The following is a 17,758-nucleotide window of genomic DNA, read 5'->3' on the forward strand; positions in this document are numbered from 1 at the left end:
CATAGAGCTTTTCGGTTTTCCCATAGTTGGGGATGGGCAACCGGCTACCCATCTTGAGGTGAACTTTGTTGAGTTGGACCCATAGAGCTTTCTAGTTTTCCCAAAGTTGGGGATGGGCAACTCGCTACCCATCTTGAGGTGAACTTTGCTGAGTTGGCAAGCTGCGGTACTTAGCTAAACATTGAGCGTCCTCACTCCAAGAGGAAATCCTTTCGTCCAGCTTCGAAGTAGACTACGAGAGCCTTCCGTAACCACGCTTTGATACTGTGTTGGAAAATCAACCGATGAGCCCAAGTAATGCGACGAATATTCATTTACCAGGGGTTTGGATCTAAAGGTTCTCTCTAGTCCTATGTCAAAGGTTACAGCATCAATAACAAAACAACAATGCACGCATAATAATGCCGGATTTCAAAACAAGAGCTTCACAACAAAACAGGTTCCTTGATTACACACAGCTATGAGTAAGCCTCAATCCTTCCAACCCTGTCAAAATGTAACAACACTCCAACTGCAACTACGAAGGGATGGTGTAGATCCTACCTGCCTCCAAAGAGGGCTCCAATGGGATCCGCATGCTCGCTCAAATTTCGCTCTGACTCACCAAGAAATGGACCTCACTGCGCAATTACTTCATGCCGATGTAGTGTCCAGACTCTTGCTTCCCGCTACGCAACTACGTTACGCTATTCCAACATCGGATGGTCTCCTCTCTCCAACGATTCCTTGCGTGCCTCCTTTATGAGTTGAGCTCCTTCCCTGCTCGCTGTCTTGCAAATGGCAGTGATTCCAATCTATCGTCCCCAGTAATCACAGAGATTATACCTTGATTTCTAGCCGATGAGTTTTGTTTTGAGTGCCGGTGTTTTCTGTGTGAGGCACTAACACCCACCAGACAACTCATGGAGAACTCTTTCTCCCCACCTTATGTATTCGGCACCACCTCAAGGGTGGATTCCTAGGCGTCGGCTCAATGCATGATTCGTTTCCAGGAAGTCAGCAAGGTTACATGTCAACCGGATAGCCTATCCAGAATCTAGCTTCATTGAGAATTCCGGACGTGGCCTATTCCATCATCTGCCCCTCTATCCTCCTATGGGAGCTCAGATGTGAAGCGGTGATTTCTAAGAGGACCTCCAACAAGACAGTGATCCGATGATTGATGAGGTTCTGAAGTGTCCAAGGATTAACAGCAAGAGAAAACTAGAACCGGGCAGGCAGCAGTGAATGGTGTCAGGCTGGGCGGGCAGAATCTTGTTCCAAGCCACTCTGCTGCCTGCCTAACAAGAAAGGAGGGAGAGAGAGTACTTTTTATAGTGTGCCACATGGCTCAACGAGAGGGCAGAAAGGGGGTTTGGTTCCACTATGCTGCCTGCCTAACGAGATGGGCCATCGATGTTCGAAGGAGTATACCTTAGGCCGATCTTAGAAGGAGTATACCTTAGGCCAGGCAAGGAGTATACTCAGTGGACGCTCTGGCTATAAGAGGGCTGCCCTTTGAGAGAGTCGTTGTGGGATTTAGGAAAATCGTTTTGGCCAGTCTGAGCGGGCGCACGTCATGACCCAAGAGATCTATGATTTCCACCGCCCGATTACGAGTTTTTCACACACAACATGCGTTCGCTACAAGTAGCTGAGTTAGGATGCGAGAATGTTTTCGCAACACGTATCGGACGTAGTGGTGAATGAATTTGATCTGTTTACAGATTGAACACGTCGTTGAAAGCTTTTCCATCCGTTAATGGCGCCTCTCTCTCTCTCTCTCTCTCTCTCCACACGCACACGCACACGCACACAAGGCCTTCCAGCTATAAGTAAGCTTCAGCTAGCCGAGGTTGCTACTTCCGTCGCTTCTGATTCCAGAAGCAGAGACGATGGCTTCTTTTCTCTCTTTACTACTAACTCGCTCTCTCTCTCTCTCTCTCTCTCTCTCTCTCTCTCTCTCTTCTCACCGTGAGCTACTGTCTAAAAAACGACCTCTGTCCCTCTTCCTCCTGTCTGATACTCAGCTGATATTCATCTTTCTGGCTGACCTCGCCCTTCCCGTCTACAAACCACCCACCTCCCTTCACCACTCCTTCCTCTCGTTCTCCCAGCTCATATTCATCATCTCCATCTGCCTCCCCAATTCTTGCTCACTCTTTTCTCATTTTCGGGCTACAAAAATTGGGTTTCAAAAAAAAAGTCCGCAACGCTGACCTTGATGTCCAAATTGCCATGAGGATAAGGGTTCTGGGGATCGGGCTGGATGGCCTGCAAAGGGACGAAGGAGAGAGAGGGAACGGTGGTCCAATCGGAAGAGTTGCCATCAACGGTGATCAAACCAGGGCGGAAAGGGGCGTGCAAAAAGAGGTTGGGGTCTCGGGAGCAATTGGGAGGGGGAGCACCGTCGTGGTGAGCAAAGGCAGGAAAGCAAAGCAAAAGGCCAAGCAAAAAGAAGAGGCAACAGGCCAAGGAGCTTAGAGAGACTCCCATTTCACTATAGAAGTTAGAACCCAAAATGAACTTCTAAAGCGCTCTCTCAAATACATTTGTAGTCTCCAATTCTCATTTTGTCAACCGTGGGGACATCCTGAGACTTCCTCAAAAGTCAAGAGTGGAAGGTCTCCTGAGTCCTCTCTCTCTCTCTCTCTCTCTCTCTCTCTCTCTCTCTCTCTCCCCGGCTCCATAGGAGATAGCAAAGCTAGAAAGAATGGGGAGGCGGCATTTCGCTCTCTACTTGCACTGATATTTTCCTAACCTAACATCAACACTTTTGTGATTTTAGTGGGTGCTTTTATGTCTTCGCCAAAGCAAGGCAACTTGCCTTCAGCATTTTGTAGTTTGCAACTATTCGCGAGAACTAGGGACCAAAGGTGGAAGGTTCTGGAAGAGAGACTGGAAGAGAGGAGACGGAGGGTGGGTAAGGGGAAGAAAGGCGAAAGGTGGACAGAGGTAACCCATGGCCAACAAGTGTCCTAAAAGTGAGGCCAAAAAATTGGACGTACCAAAAGAAGAGACAAAAAATGCTAGATCTGAAGCAAGTTCACAAAAAGGTTTTAACCTTGAGAAGGCATCCCTACACTCGCGCTTGTGCACACTATTAACATGACCAGGCCTTGGCTTAGTCGTTTTGGCATTGGGTCTCCAATAGGTTATATGTTAAATCTTTGAGGCATAACCTTCAAGGCTTCCATTGCAATTCTATGGGTCTTGTGCAAGGCATCATGCTCAATTATTATGGGGTACACCTGATGTATAGTTCTCCACCTTCACATGTTATGTACAGTGACATGTTGTATCAAGAGGGCCCTAGTGTCTCATCAACCTTAATCATCAATTTACACCTCTCCACAATGAAGGTGATATATCTATCGTCATATGCCCTTTGGTCAAGGAAATGTGACCATCATTAAGGAAGGCTATCATATTTATAGAGATGGGGTGAATGCTAACAACAATCTTGTCACCTAGATGCTTCCACGAGGCCAAGAACTATGACTGTACTATGATTAGTCACCACATCTTTAAGCACAATGGTGGGCCAATTGTGACTTATGCTGTTATGTCTATTCTCAAACGCTATTGGTAGATTATGTCTAAGTCAACTTTACATTTTGACTAATAAATTTGTACTGAAGAGTAAATCTTGATAGGAAAGGCCAACAAAGACAAAGCTTCACTTGGGTAGAGCCATTCGTGACTCGTCTTGCTATGCTCAAGTCTTAACATGATGATAATCATCGTAAGTGTTTGCAAATATCTTTGTTAGGTCAAGGTATGTTGTGTTAGCAACACCCGATAAGGAAAGACAAGACTTTTGTAGCATGTATGAGTATGTTTAGAACTACTCCAGCTCACTTTACAATCTTTGAAATTTCTAGTGTCAAAATGAGCCTTAAGCTCAATACATGAGTTAGAATGTACCACATTTCATAATTCAAGTGATTGGTATGGAAAAGGTTTTATAGTACTCTAATAAATGCTTATAGACTTTCTTGAGAGCAAAACAAGATAGCCCTTGCCCTCTTGGGAATTTATTATCAAAATTCTAGTGTCAAAATGAGGCTTACTCCAATATTTCTTAGAGACTCTCTTGGGATCAGTGTCAAAATGAGGCTTACTCCAATATTGCTTAGAGACTCTCTTGGGATCACTTCAAGGGGATACCCCTTGCCCCTCACATAATATGGGTACCTCAAAATCGAGAATTTTTATAAAGGCCTTAAAAAAGTGTGATGTCAATTATTAAGTTCCAAATCCTAGTTGCATGTGGCAGAATTTGCATTCTATTCACAAATATTTACTTAAGTAATCGGGGTACCATCGAGCTCATGGTATTGCTAGTAAAAGATTGTAGATTTTGCATCATATCTCATTGTGGATACCATCAAGTACACATAAAAGGTGCAACCCCTACCCACCGCCCCTTCCTAATCATGGTCTCAATATGGGTTGGCTTGCCCTCTCTTTCGATCCTCCAATCACATTATGTGTGTGTAGAGACAACCCTCTCTTAAGGGACCTAGACTTGCACAATATAGATATGTAGCCTTCTATAGTGAGGTGTGAGTCACTTTGAGAGAGAGGAGAGAGAGAGAGAGAGAGAAAGAGAGAGTGTTTATTAAAGTTGTTGAAACAGCAAAGGGTGTGTGTGTGTGTGTGTGTGTGTGTACGAGCACGCACGTATGCATGCATGCACATGTGCACGTGTGTGTCTCTGTGTGTGTGTGTGTGAGAGAGAGAGAGAGAGAGAGAGAGATGGGGTAGACCAGGGGGAGGAGGGGTTGTGCTGACGCTAACGAACTGGGGTTGGTTGGTGCTTTTAAGGTGATAACATTTTTCACACACAAGTGAGTATTGAATCCATGTAATCATAGTAGGGTGCGGTAATATTTTATGCATATAGGTAACCTTTGAAAGGCATAAGTGTGTGTGGTTGCCACAACATTGATGTCTATACTGATCTGCAAATTTCAGTCTCTATATTAAGACCAAAGCAAGACTTGGTTTTTAAGCAAAATACTAATTGTATATGGTTTGGTGATAGCTTAAATCACTCCATAAATGGTCCCAATTACTTGCCAAAATTTGTGGAAATTTCAATAACACATGATAATGGATTTTTCCCATTTTGGTAGTCTGCATACTTAGATTTAGGGTGACGAAAACTACAAGATGATGGCCCAACATGTGGGGTGCAAAATATAATGAATGCCACGTTTTTTGTAAATTTTAAATACCCAAAAACTCTCAACATCGAGCACACCATTGTCCATCTTGTCTCCCAATATATTTTCATTAATGCTACAATGATCCATTCTCCCAAACTCTTTCCATTCATATCAAATTTTCTATTCCTTAGCCTTTTTCTCAATCATTCTCTACTTGCCCCTCAATTGAGAGGGATTGATTTTATGATCTTCTTTGCTTCTTTGTAGACATTTCCTACTACTCTAAGAGCTAGATATTATCTTCTCCTTATTGTCTTTTCCTCGATAATTGCTCAAGCATCATGTATCTTTCAATAAAACATTGTCCATCAACACCCACAAGCACAAGAGGTTACAAAGGAAGACACACAACCTGACCATAGATTAGTAGACCTTTATGCCCCATACCGACGAATAAGCCCCATCCACTAGGATGCATTGACTAGCTTGCCAGCCATACCATGCCTCAAGCAAGATCCACTATCCAAATATTGATTAGGTCCCCAACCCTAAGCAGCCAGTGCCAATATATAGCCATGATATACTTCTATAATTAGCATTCAAGGTCTATTCCCATATATACCTCCATCTAAATTTCAAACTCTGGTTAGAATTACCTTCCTAACCCACTGACTTCACCCCTTAGGGTCTCCCTCAACCCATAGGTGAGTCACATTCTTCACTCTTTCATATATTTACATCCTAAAAAATAAAGCTAATGAAACATTTCTTTAAGCTAGAAATTCTCTCCCAAGTTGAATCTTCATTAGTTCTATACCTCCACTTAATAGTAGTTAGTAATAATTTTATTCTTAAGCTACTTTTGCCCTTTGTCTAGAAGCTTTTCAAGTTCATGTGAACATAGGTCATATCTTTGAACTCTTCCAACTCTATCAATTCTCTATGAGATCCTAACCTATTTGCATGTCTAATTTTCCCCTTGGGTTTTATCATGTGGAAAAATGGATGAACCTTGCATCATAAATTTCTTTAATGATGTGGAAGGATCACAATACTTGTGGAAGATCTTTAGATATTTTCTAGTCCTCAAAGTCTTAGAATCCTTTGGAATTCTACAATACACCCACATGCCTTCTTTCTAATTCATAGAATAGTTTATCTTGAGAATCAATTTATATGGAATCCTTAGCCTATGCTAAGATTTCTTGCATTTCGTTTAGTAAATATTTTGTAGTAGATAACTTCATATTCTTAGGGCCCAAGGCAATTGGTGATCTATGTTGGCATCCATAAATAACATACACAAGTTTTTCCAAAGTCATAGCCAACTTGGGATCCCCCTGATGCAAGAGGCAAAGGTAAAGTGATGAAGAAGCCAAAACTTGCTACCAAAGAAACCCCCATCAACTTTCTTTTGGGAATAGGTGATCCATGAGAAGTGGGTCAAAGAGGTCGTTACTCATTCATACGCAAATTCCACTAGATCATATGTGAGAATAGGTAGAGCCTCACTCAACTCTTCATTCTAGATGAGGCAGTTCTTCAATATTTTTGCCCCCCTTTACCACCTTGAAGTGAAATCATATTCTTGAAACAATTGGTTCCATTTGACAAATCAACCAATCAATTGAGCACTTGCAAGTCCGCTCTTAATGGAACCATCCTTAATGAGCTCCACAAAAGAACAACCCAAAAGATAATGCTTGTAACCCAAAAAATAGTGCTTGTAATGCTTACGGTGAAATACCAATGCTAACACCATTTGTTCTTCCTTGGGTTAGGCTTGTAATATTTTCCTTGAGGAAAATTAAAGAGGATACATTCTATTGCCTTTTCCCTGTTGGAGCAAAATGTCAGCCAATGAGTATTCAAAATTCTCAACATTGAGATAAAAGATCTCCTCCCAAGAACAGTATCTAAGAATGGGAGTAGTAGTTAAAGCTTGCTTCAAAGAATCAAAACTGGATTGGCTTTCTATTGCCAAGACATAGGAAACACCTTTGTGAAGTAGCTTAGTTAAAGGGTTGTCTAGGCAAGCAAAGTCCAAGATGAACCTTTAGTAGTGTCTTTCTAGGACTAGGGATCCCAAAGATGAATGTTTCGTAGTAACCTGCTAGGATTAGGAATCCCTAAAGTTGAGAAATAGTTATTGGAGCCTTCATCTTTTTTGGTCTGTGTTGATGCCTTCTTGTGAAATAATATAGCCAATTGTCCTCCCCTCCTTTGTCCATATTAGTGTTCCCTATCTAACACTTGGAAGAGTTTAGGTACCTTCTAGCTTATTCTATCCTTGTCAAAGATTTCTTAACCTTTCTAAAATGACTCACTTTAGTACTATAAGTGTTGAAGTCATAAAGTTATATTTGCACGAATTCATCTAAATAAGGTGCAAAAATCTTATTTGTCAACCGTTGGAAAGTGGCTAGGGCATTGGCTAACCCAAAAGGCAAGACTATGAATGTAAACATATCCCATGTGGGGGTTGTCTCGATGAGAAAAAATCAAAGATGGACCTTTATAGTAATCTACTAGGACTAGGAATCTCTAGCCCTTTAGTATTATCAGCTAGGACTAGAAATCTCAAAGTTTAGAAATCATTATCAAAACATTCATACGACTTTGTTGATCTTTCTTGGGTCCGCCTTGATGCCTTCCTATGAAATAAATTGTCCCTTCCCTCCTTGGTTCCTATTCATGGCCCCTATCCAACACTTGGAATAATTTAGGCACCCCCTAGCTTGCTCTATCCTCATGAAAGCTTCCTTGGTATTTCCTAAATGACTCACTTGAGTACGATAGTTGACAAAGTCATCAAGGTATACTTGCATGAATACCTTCAAACAAGGTGCAAAAATTAACCTTTGGAAAGTGGTTGGGGCATTGGTTAGCCCAAAAGACACGAGCGTGAATCGAACATACCCCATGGAGTAGTGAAGGTAGTCTTTCTCACATGAGATCTAGCTAAATCATTGAGGACAAAATAAGGTTCTTTCCCCTTTCCCATGGGAAGATTGATTGGGACCCGGATGTCTCCTAGATTGTCTATATTTCTTTATAGGGGTGTCTTTAGACATTTTGACTTTAGAGGGAGCAACTTGGACTTTAGGAGTAGGTCCTTAGTGTCTTATTTCTAACTTCCTAGAGATATAGCTCACTTTGTGTGTTTAGAATCACTCCCTCTCCTCCTTCTCTTGGCTCTAAAAACTTCCACATCAAAAGATTCTTGTGATTGCAGGATACACTCTAGGTGCTAGATGAGGACACTCAATCCAATAATGACCCTTCTCTCCACACCCATATACCACTTCATCCCAAAGGGGGTGATGATCACCCCCTAGATTAAAATTTATAGGAGATGAATTACTATTTGATCAAATTTAAAACATAGTAGGGCTACTTGTTGTTTGATGGTAGAAGAAGAGGCGGCTAATAGCCTGCTTTTGTGTAATTAGGGTTCATTTATCTCTTTTGGTGGGAGAAAATCATAAAGGACTAATGGAATCTTTTACTGGCAAATCTCAAGAGATACACCTTTCAAATTTGTGTACTTCTAGGCAAAGTCATCTCCAATCCTATAAACAAGTTCTTTATCTCCTGGAGCTAGGTCCTTAGGATGGACATTTTAGGAACTCAACCAAGGACCCTAATGAATTCCCTAGTCAAGGAAGCAAGAAAATCAGGAAGTTGATTGACGAGCGAATGGGTAAAGGATAGGGTGAAGTGTGGAGCAATTCTTACCCTTGTCAACATTATGTACTAGATGACCAGCCCCAAATAGACAACCCTACATTACAAGGGTGAGATGGCACTATGTGATAAGGGTGAGGTGACAAACTTACAGGAGCCTTTGTTAGATGCTAGATGAAAGTAAAACCTAGGATCAGCAAAGGTCAAAGGCATCAACATGATCTGATATGATGAAATAGAACCTACTCCTCCAATAGGGGACGTGCGAACACTGGTAAAAGCAAGGGATAGTACCCCCTGTGAATATAGTGAGAAAGAGTCATGTATATAAAGTCCTAGAGTCTTAGGAGTTTAGGTCCATCTTGCTACCAAGGCAACGTGTGTGCATATAGTGTGGTCTCCTTTGAGTTAGTTTTATCTGATTGCCATTTTGGCTCAGTAATAAGAGAAATTTCTAATTCATTGTGCACACATCTATCTGTCTCTCTTTCTATAATTTCCCTCTCTTTGCAAATACATCTATAAAAAAAGCCTTGCAATTAGGATTTGTGGTGAGGTGATGCTTACGACCAATAACAAAATCATCAATTAAAGTGTTGAAACTACTCTACAATTTCCCAAAGTTGATATAGGAACCAATATAAGCATCAATAAAAAAGTCAAAAATATTGTTACAATTAGCTCAGACACATTGCATTAGAAAATATTTTCTTAGCCTTCTTTGGTCCCAACATTAGGAGATTTCTTTTGTAAAACCTGGTTTGGACTCCTAAAATCATTGTAACAATGTGAGTAAGGTAAACTTCCCTTTCTAATGAATCAAAGACTAGTTTTGCTAACTCGAGTGGGTAAAAGGGCCTAGAGTCGAGAAATAAGTATGCAAGACCTTCTAGTTTATGGGATTGAGCTTGTGTGACAAGTACACATAATTCCACTTGTCCCTATAAATCAACCATGAAAGGCCTTTGATCATACTTTCTATACCCCAAGGGAGCCATGTTTTATTGGGATCAATAGAAAGGGCAAGGGACCTCAAGTTGGTCAAAGAGTATGTAAGGCCTTTATAATCTCTGAGATTCAGCTTGTATGAAGGACAAATAAGTGTTGGATTCCTCTTTCCCATCTAATTTAACCATAAATGGTATGTTTTCACACTTTTTGTACCAAGGGAGCCACACATGGGTGTGCCAGTGATAGGCGGATAATATCCTGATAGTATTTTACTATATTTCCATATAGATATAGTAGTTGTGTATGCTGAAAGATGTATCAGAATTAAAATAATTGTGTATGTTCAAAGATATATCAGAATCAAAATCATTATGTATGACATATCATTGTGTATGCTGAAATATATATCAGAATCAAAATCAAAATGTGTGTGTTGCAAGAGTAGTTGTTGTTACTAAAATCAAGTGTATTCTTTTAAATGATAAAGATGTCTATAAACTTTGATCACATGTGCACTATTCTATTCTCTGCAATTCAATAGTTTTGCAAGTTTCTGGATTATATTTCAATGGTGTTGTTTCATGCATGCTGAAAGATGTATCAGAATCAAAATCAGAATGTGTGTTGCAAGAGTAGTTGTTGTTACTATAAGCAAGTGTATTCTCTTAAATAATGAAGATGTCTATTACCTTTGATCACGTGTTCATTATTCTATCCTCTACAATTTAATAGTTTTGCAAGTTTGTGGATTATATTTCAATGGCATTGTTTCATGCAATGCATAGTGTTAACATAGTATTATATATATATGGTGCTACACTGGAAGATGCTCATGAGTTGTGAATCATTAGTAGTTTCTCTATTTTCTAAGGAATGAGGTTGGTAGAAGTTTTGTATGGAACACTTTTGCGGGTTCCAAATGAACCCCAAAACAAGGCTCTATGTAATGCTTTCTTCTTTGACTATCTTATTGTACTTAAGCTAGCTTAACTTTGGGGAAAAAAATCTCAATTTTCATCTTCCTCACCTAGGTGATGACCTCTTTGCTTCTCCTCTTGTATCTTCATTAGGCCTTTTTGGCTTCCAAGGCAATACACATTGCTTCTAGTATTTGTAGTTTGGAATTTCCCCCATAGGCCAAATTCCATAATTCCAAGGTGCTAGGATTCCTCTTGGACCTAAGCAATTACATTGATTGCTTTGTTGAAATATCTAGAATAAGCGTTGCTCTAGTAATTGAGATCTTGTTCAATAGCCCAATTTAGGGAATTGATGGTAAGACTTTCCCATCATATTGGATCCATAGCTAGTTGTAAGAAGTTGGAATGTGGAGTCCTACTTCGGTCTCCTTCTTGGATCTTCCCCTTTTCCTTTCTTTCTTGTTATTCAAGCAATTACTCTTATCGAGGCTTTTTGGCCATTTCTTTGATTGGTGCAGGCTATGTTGGTCCTTTAGAACTAGTTTTGAATCTATAGGTTTTGAGGGTGTTTCATCGATGCACCATAGAGATAGGCATGTTGTATTACAAAGAAAATGAAGTATACAGGTATATATTTCAATTTCTTTGTAAGACAACATAATCTACCCTTAGTCATCTCTTGTGCACTCCTTTATCTCTCCCCCCGATCCTCCAACATGGTATTGGAGCCATTGGCACTCTATCCTTTATAGGGAGAGTGTAAGGCCTTGCTTTATCAATTAACAAGCCCTTGATTCCATCAAGCTAGAAGCCCTCCTTCTAATGCATCTTCAACCATGTAGAGGTCCATCTCCTCTCTATTTTTGAGATAGAAAGCTCTTCATTTCCCCTTATAGAGCTTGACTTATTTCATCTTGGTTGTTCATCTTTTCATGAAGTTTCATCCTTTATCACAAAAGACACAAGCAATCTACTCACATAACAATTACATTAGCCGACAATAAAAACAAAGTTGGAAGTAGCAATTTGCAAGCACAAATTACAAGCAAGGATGTGACACAAGACAATAACTCCAAGCAATGTGTAACAAATGGTAAACAGTAGCTATAACACACATCATTGACACATAATAGCAAAAAACAACCAACACTGTGATGCAAGTGCAATGAATAACATCCTCTTTGATTGAGAGCTATGATTCTCCAATCATATGGACATGTAGCTACTCTCATTATTACTTATACTTGTACCTAGCTTCATTATGACCTTGTGAAGGGGTGGCCTCCCTTTACAGATCAGCCCACAACCAGGTTTCGATTGGAGGGGTAAGGGGTGACAGGTTTCATATTTCTAGATCAGTCCTTTTAGCCCCCTTCCTTTTTCTTTTTGTGGCTGAAGCTATGAGTATTTTTCTTAGATCTCAGGCTGGTTTATATGGGATGAGGTTGCCCTTGAGATAGGAGCAGGAGCTTTTGGACAATGAGTTGGCTGATGACACTACCATTTTTATTGAGGCCTCCTCGCAGTCACTGGACAGCCTTGGATATCTTTTGCTCAGCTGCAGGAGCACACATTAATTGGCATAAATCCTTTGGCTTTTGGATCCGCGATGAGGACACTCCAAGCTGGGGAGTTGACATTGGCTTCTCCTAGATTCAAAGGGGTGTTCCTGTCAGGTATTTGGGATGCCAGGTAGGGTTGGACATCTCTCCAGTACAGTAGTTTACACCAGTACTAGAGAGTATAAGGAAAAAGCTTCTCTTCTAGAGCTCAGCCAAACTTGACCTTGCATCTAGAGTTGTGGTAGTGAACCAGGTTCTCTTGGCGGCCACTGCCTGGTTTGTGTGTTCCTGCTGGTGCTTGTCTAGAGAGTGCATCACTCAGCTCATTAGACCAATCAAAATTTTTTTATGGAGTGGACTCGATGGCGCGGCAGATGTTGCAGCGAGGGTGGCCTGGGAGACCATTATTCTTCCTACATGTGAAGGGGACCTTAATATCATTGACTCGGACCTACAATGCAGGGCATTACTTTGTAAGGTGGTGGTGAGGGGTCTCATGCCTGGGCAAGAACCTTGGAAGGACTTCTTTTTTGGACGCATTCAGGCTTGCACACCTACCTTGGGAGATGACTGGGTAGACAACCCTTGCTGGATTTTTACGTCTGCCCCTCTCAGATCTCCGAAATCTCCTCTCATGGCTACCATCCTGAAAGCTTGGGACAGCTTCAGGAATACACTTCGCAGGGTTCTACCCTCTACCCTTGAAGAGATTGATAGACAGCCAATCGTTTAGAATGACAGTATTCTTGATGAGCATGGCAGACCACTGGGCACTTTGCATTACAGTGGTAAAAATGTAATGCCAAGGCCAAATTTTGGCTGGAGTGTTTCTTAATGGAGGTTCGAGAGTGAACATCCTACTCTAGTACATGCTTAAGAGATTGGGACTTTTTGGTCTCCATTTTAGGTCCGCGTGGCAGATCAAATGAGAATTCAACCAATTGGCATAATCTGTAATCAGGTAATTCACATGCATGGAATAATATTCAGCATAAATTTTGTGGTTCTTCAAATGGAAGAGGAAGATGTGGGCTACCCTATGCTATTGGGTAGGCCATGGTTAAAGTAAGATTGGGTTTCCTCAATGATCATAGTACGGAATGGCAAGAAGAAACTTAAAATGCAAATGATCTCGTCGAGTACAGACCTGAAGAACAAAGAACGACCTGTCATGGTGCCAAGGGTGAATATGGGGTGTTGACTCTGTGCCAATATGAACTTATGTAGAAAGAGAATGTGTTGACTTTGTGCCAACATGAACTTATGTAGAAAGAGAATGTGTTACAACTTTGTGATACAACTTTGTGTTACAACTTCTACATACGACTTCTACATGTAGAAAGAGAATGTGTTACAACTTTGTGTTACAACTTCGTGATACAACTTTGTGTTACAACTTTGTGATACAACTTTGTGTTACAACTTCTACATACGATTCTACATGTAGAAAGAGAATGTGTTACAATTTCTACATGTAGAAAGAGAATGTGTTACAACTTTGTGTTACAATTCCTACATGCAGAGAGAGAAGCTCTCCAACTTGTATAAATACCCCATAATGGAATGAAGCCCACACTCTTTGGGGCATTGTGTTGAGTCTACTTTGGTATTCCAAGCATTTGTCTCAAGTGTCTATGCTTCTTTGCACTCCATGTCCAAAAGCATGTCCTAACCTTGAAACTCCTCCCTCCTCCTCCTTCCTCGTCCTCCTTCCTCCTCATCCTCCTCCTCCCTCCTCCTCCTCCACCTCTCTCCTCCTCCTCCCTCCTCCTCCTCCTTCTCTCTCTTCTTTCCCCCATGCTCTTACACCTTCTTCCTCTCCCACTCCTATGCTCCCCCTAAACCCTTTATTCCTTAATCCTTAAACTCCATGATCTATGAGGGAGACGAGTTCTCCACCATGTACTCTATCTTGAACCTTGGATCCTCCTTCTAACCCTGGACTCCTTTTGAACCTTGGAACCTCCTTCTGACCCTGGACTCCTTCTAAACCCTGGAATCTCCTTCTAAACCTTGGAATCTCGTTCTAAACCCTGGAACCTCCTTCTAACTCTGGAACCTCCTTCTAACCCTTAAACTCCTCCTAAACCCTGCAACCCCCAATGAAGGCGAAAGCCTTCATTACCTCAATCATGATAATACACGTTCCTTTTACACATGCATGCACTTTGTTTGCTTACCACACTTAAGCCTACGTCTCTCATTGGAACACGACTCGAGGTCTTAAGCTACACATGTACTGCAATCGACAACTCTAATATATCTGTAGGTGACAAAAAGCCTCGGAACCCTACGAAAGCAGTAGGAAAGAGCCAATATTTGGCACCACTGTCAGGGAGACTAGCGTCTCAAGTAGTGAGTAAACATATGTAGGTATGTGTAAAAAACAAGCTACTTCGAACTTTGACGAACACAACACTCAAGGGCAAGGAGAGTAAAATTTTTTTTCCATTTCTAGCCAAACATATCTATGCCAAGCATCAACCCTGGGTTACTACCTTAAGAAAATTCTTGAATTGAAGCCACATGATAAACAATCAGGCTATGTAGTGGACACGAATGCGTAGAGCTTGCAATTTCGATCATTTTACCTTTTTTCAGAAAAGCAAACCGAGCTATCCATAAAGAGTTATGGCTCGAGAAGAGTTTAGGGTTAAATCCTAAACCTAAACCCTAAACCCTAAACCTAAAATCATTTTCTATAAAAACCCACTCCACCCCTTCATTCTTCATCTTCACATTTTGTCTCCATCCTCTTCATTCTGAGCCCTATGCAAGACACTCCTCCCTCTCCATCGACCACCACCTTACTCCCATCCTCACATTGTAACTTTGAGCCCATCTCGTAGCGATAACCCAGCCATACACCCACCGTCCATTGTTTCTCAACAATCCCGTTACATCGAGAAAGACTTGGAGAGCGTTCAGGTGACCACCTCTCCCATCCTTTCGATTTTCGTCTGTCAAGTTTTTTATTTTTTCTCTCTTTTTTTTTCCCCTCCCATTTTCTAGCACCCCCCTCCCCCTCCCCCTCCTCCCCTCCATTTCCACCACCCCCTCCCCCTCCCCCTCCCCCCTCCATCTCCACCACCCCCTCCCCCTCCCCCCTCCATTTCCCACCACCCCCCCCCCTCCCCCTCCCCCCTCTATCTCCCCTCCCCCTCCCCCTCCATCTCCACCACTCCCTCCCCCTCCCCCTCCCCCTCCATCTCCATTTCCACCACCCCCTCCCCCTCCCCCTCCCCCTCCATCTCCACCTCCCCCTCCCCCTTCCCCCTCCATCTCCACCTCCCCCTCCCCTCCCCCCTCCATCTCTATCTCCATCTCCTACCCCCCTCCCCCCTCCATTTCCACCACCCCCTCCCCCTCCCTCCACCACCTCCCCCTCCCCCTTCCCCCTCCATCTCCATCTCCCTCTCCCCTCCCCCCTCGATCTCCACCTCCACCTCCCCCCTCTATCTCCACCTCCCCCCCCCCTCCCCCCTCCATCTCCACCACCCCCTCCCTCCTTTCCCCCTCCATTTCCACTAGCCCCTCCCCCTCCCCCCTCCCCCTCCATCTCTACCTTCGCCCCCCTCTCTCTCTCCCTCTCTCACTCTCTCTTTCTCTCTCTCTCTCTCTCTCTCTCTCTCTCTTACTCTTTCTCTCTTTTACACACACTCTCTCTCTTTTACACACTCTCTCTCTCTCTCTTACTCTCTCTCTCTCTCTCACTCTCTCTCTCTCTTTTTCTCTCTCTCACTTTCTCTCTCTCTCTCTCTCTTTACTCTCTCTCTCTCTCTTTCTCTCTCTTTCTCCCTCTCTCTCTCTCTCTTTCTCTTTCTACCTCTCTTTCCCTCCCCCTCTATCTCTCTATCCCTCCTCTTTTCTCTCTCTCTCTCAGTTTCTCTCTCTCTCTCTCTCTCTCTCTCTCTTTCTTTTCATCTCTCTCACTATCTCTCTCTCTCTTTTTCTCTCTCTCACACTCTCTCTCTCTTTCACTCTCTCTCTATCACTCTCCCTCTCTACTCTCTTTTCTCTCTCTCCACTCTCTCTCTCTCTCTCTCACTCTCTCTCTCTCTCTTCTCTCTCTCTCCCCCCCCCTCTCTCTCTCTCTCTCCCCCCCCCCCCTCTCTCTCTCTCTCTCTCTCTCTCTCTTCCCCTTACCCCCCTCTCTCTACCTTCCCCCTCCCCCTCTCTACTCTCCCTCTCCCCCTTACCCCCCCTCTCTCTACCACTCCTCCCCCTCTCTGTTCCCCCCACCCCCCGTACCCTGCCCTACGACGGCGCTCTGTAGAGATGCCCCGCACGCCAGTGGCGGTGTGCCAGCCATTGCCTGCGGTAGAGCGCCAATGGTGGTGCCCACCCGCCACCCCGCCCAGCGCTCCCCGCCCCTCCGCACCTTGCTCCGCGCGCCTCCGCCAACACCATCTGCCTGCGTCCACCTGCCCACAGTGCCACCCGCCTTGCTCTCCACCTCCCCCTCTCCATCCTCTCCTCCTCTCCACCTCCCTCACCCGCCCCTCCACTCTCCCCTCTCCCCCTCCCCTCTCCCCCCGCCGCCCTCGCAAACACCCCCCCTTGCCGTGCCACCGCCGGGGATGCCCCCCCCACACAGTCTTTAAAAAAAAGAAAAGAAAAGAAAAAACCCTAAACTAACTTTAGTTAGGTTAGTGGGTTAAGTTAGGTAACCATGGTTAGGTTAGTAAACCTAGGTTAGGTTAGCTACTATAACTAGGTTAGGTTAGTATTAACTTCGTTAAGGTTAGTTTTACCTTAGGTTAGTGTTAACCTACTTTAGGTTAGTTTTCACCTCAATTAGGTTAGACTAAGTCTTCAGTTACGAACTAACTACAGTTAGTCAAACCTCCAGTTATAGTAATTGGGAGGATGTAGGTTAGTTACCCTCACTTGGTTTCAACCCCTCAGTTGGACTTAAAGTCCATTCACACCACCATTAGGACCCCCCCTCCACAAAGCAAATTTTACCCCTACTTTAACCCCTCGAAACTCATCCGTTTGGGACCCAAACTGAACCCCATTTGAACCCAAATTTCACACACGAAAACACCACGCTACAAGGTATTTTTCCACCCCATTGCACAGCATTTTGGCATCCTTAGCACTCATTCATTCGTGCCTCCATGTGGGCCTCGTTTCGCACAAATTCGATCATATCTTCACGCCGTGACCTCCGATTAATGATCCGTCTACACTGGCACATTTTCCTACACACGTAGTATAATCTTAGGTACATTATTAACACAACCGTCCCTTCAAAAACTAACACCACTCTAACCCTCCTAACAAAGCTACATCCACACCTGCACTTGTGGCAGAGACACCCTTGGCAAATCTCACCTTATTTGCATGCAGTTACGTTCCGACCAACACCATCGACTCCAATGCTTGCCACATCTACATATAACTCCGCTGCAACAACCGCCCCCGCCAATCCTCTACCCCGGATCCCCCCCCTGAGATTCAACCACTCCCTCTAACTCCT

General features: G+C 43.1%; 1 protein-coding gene across 1 annotated transcript in view; it reads right to left on the reverse strand.

Moving 5' to 3' along the window:
- Nucleotides 1-2,488, reverse strand: part of LOC147900301 (heme binding protein) — a 38,551-nt gene extending 36,063 nt beyond the window's left edge. Inside the window, exon 1 of the mRNA XM_087377281.1 lies at nucleotides 2,200-2,488. Within this exon, the coding sequence (XP_087233407.1) occupies nucleotides 2,200-2,475 (276 nt within the window). The 5' untranslated portion in view covers nucleotides 2,476-2,488. The remainder of the gene's footprint in view (nucleotides 1-2,199) is intronic.
- Between the last annotated feature and the right edge of the window lie 15,270 nt (nucleotides 2,489-17,758).

Source organism: Dipteris shenzhenensis, chromosome 7 (genome assembly GCF_047967505.1).
Source record: "Dipteris shenzhenensis isolate YYH24624 ecotype China chromosome 7, Dip_SZ_1.0, whole genome shotgun sequence".
In the NCBI taxonomy this organism is placed as follows: Eukaryota; Viridiplantae; Streptophyta; class Polypodiopsida; order Gleicheniales; family Dipteridaceae; genus Dipteris; species Dipteris shenzhenensis.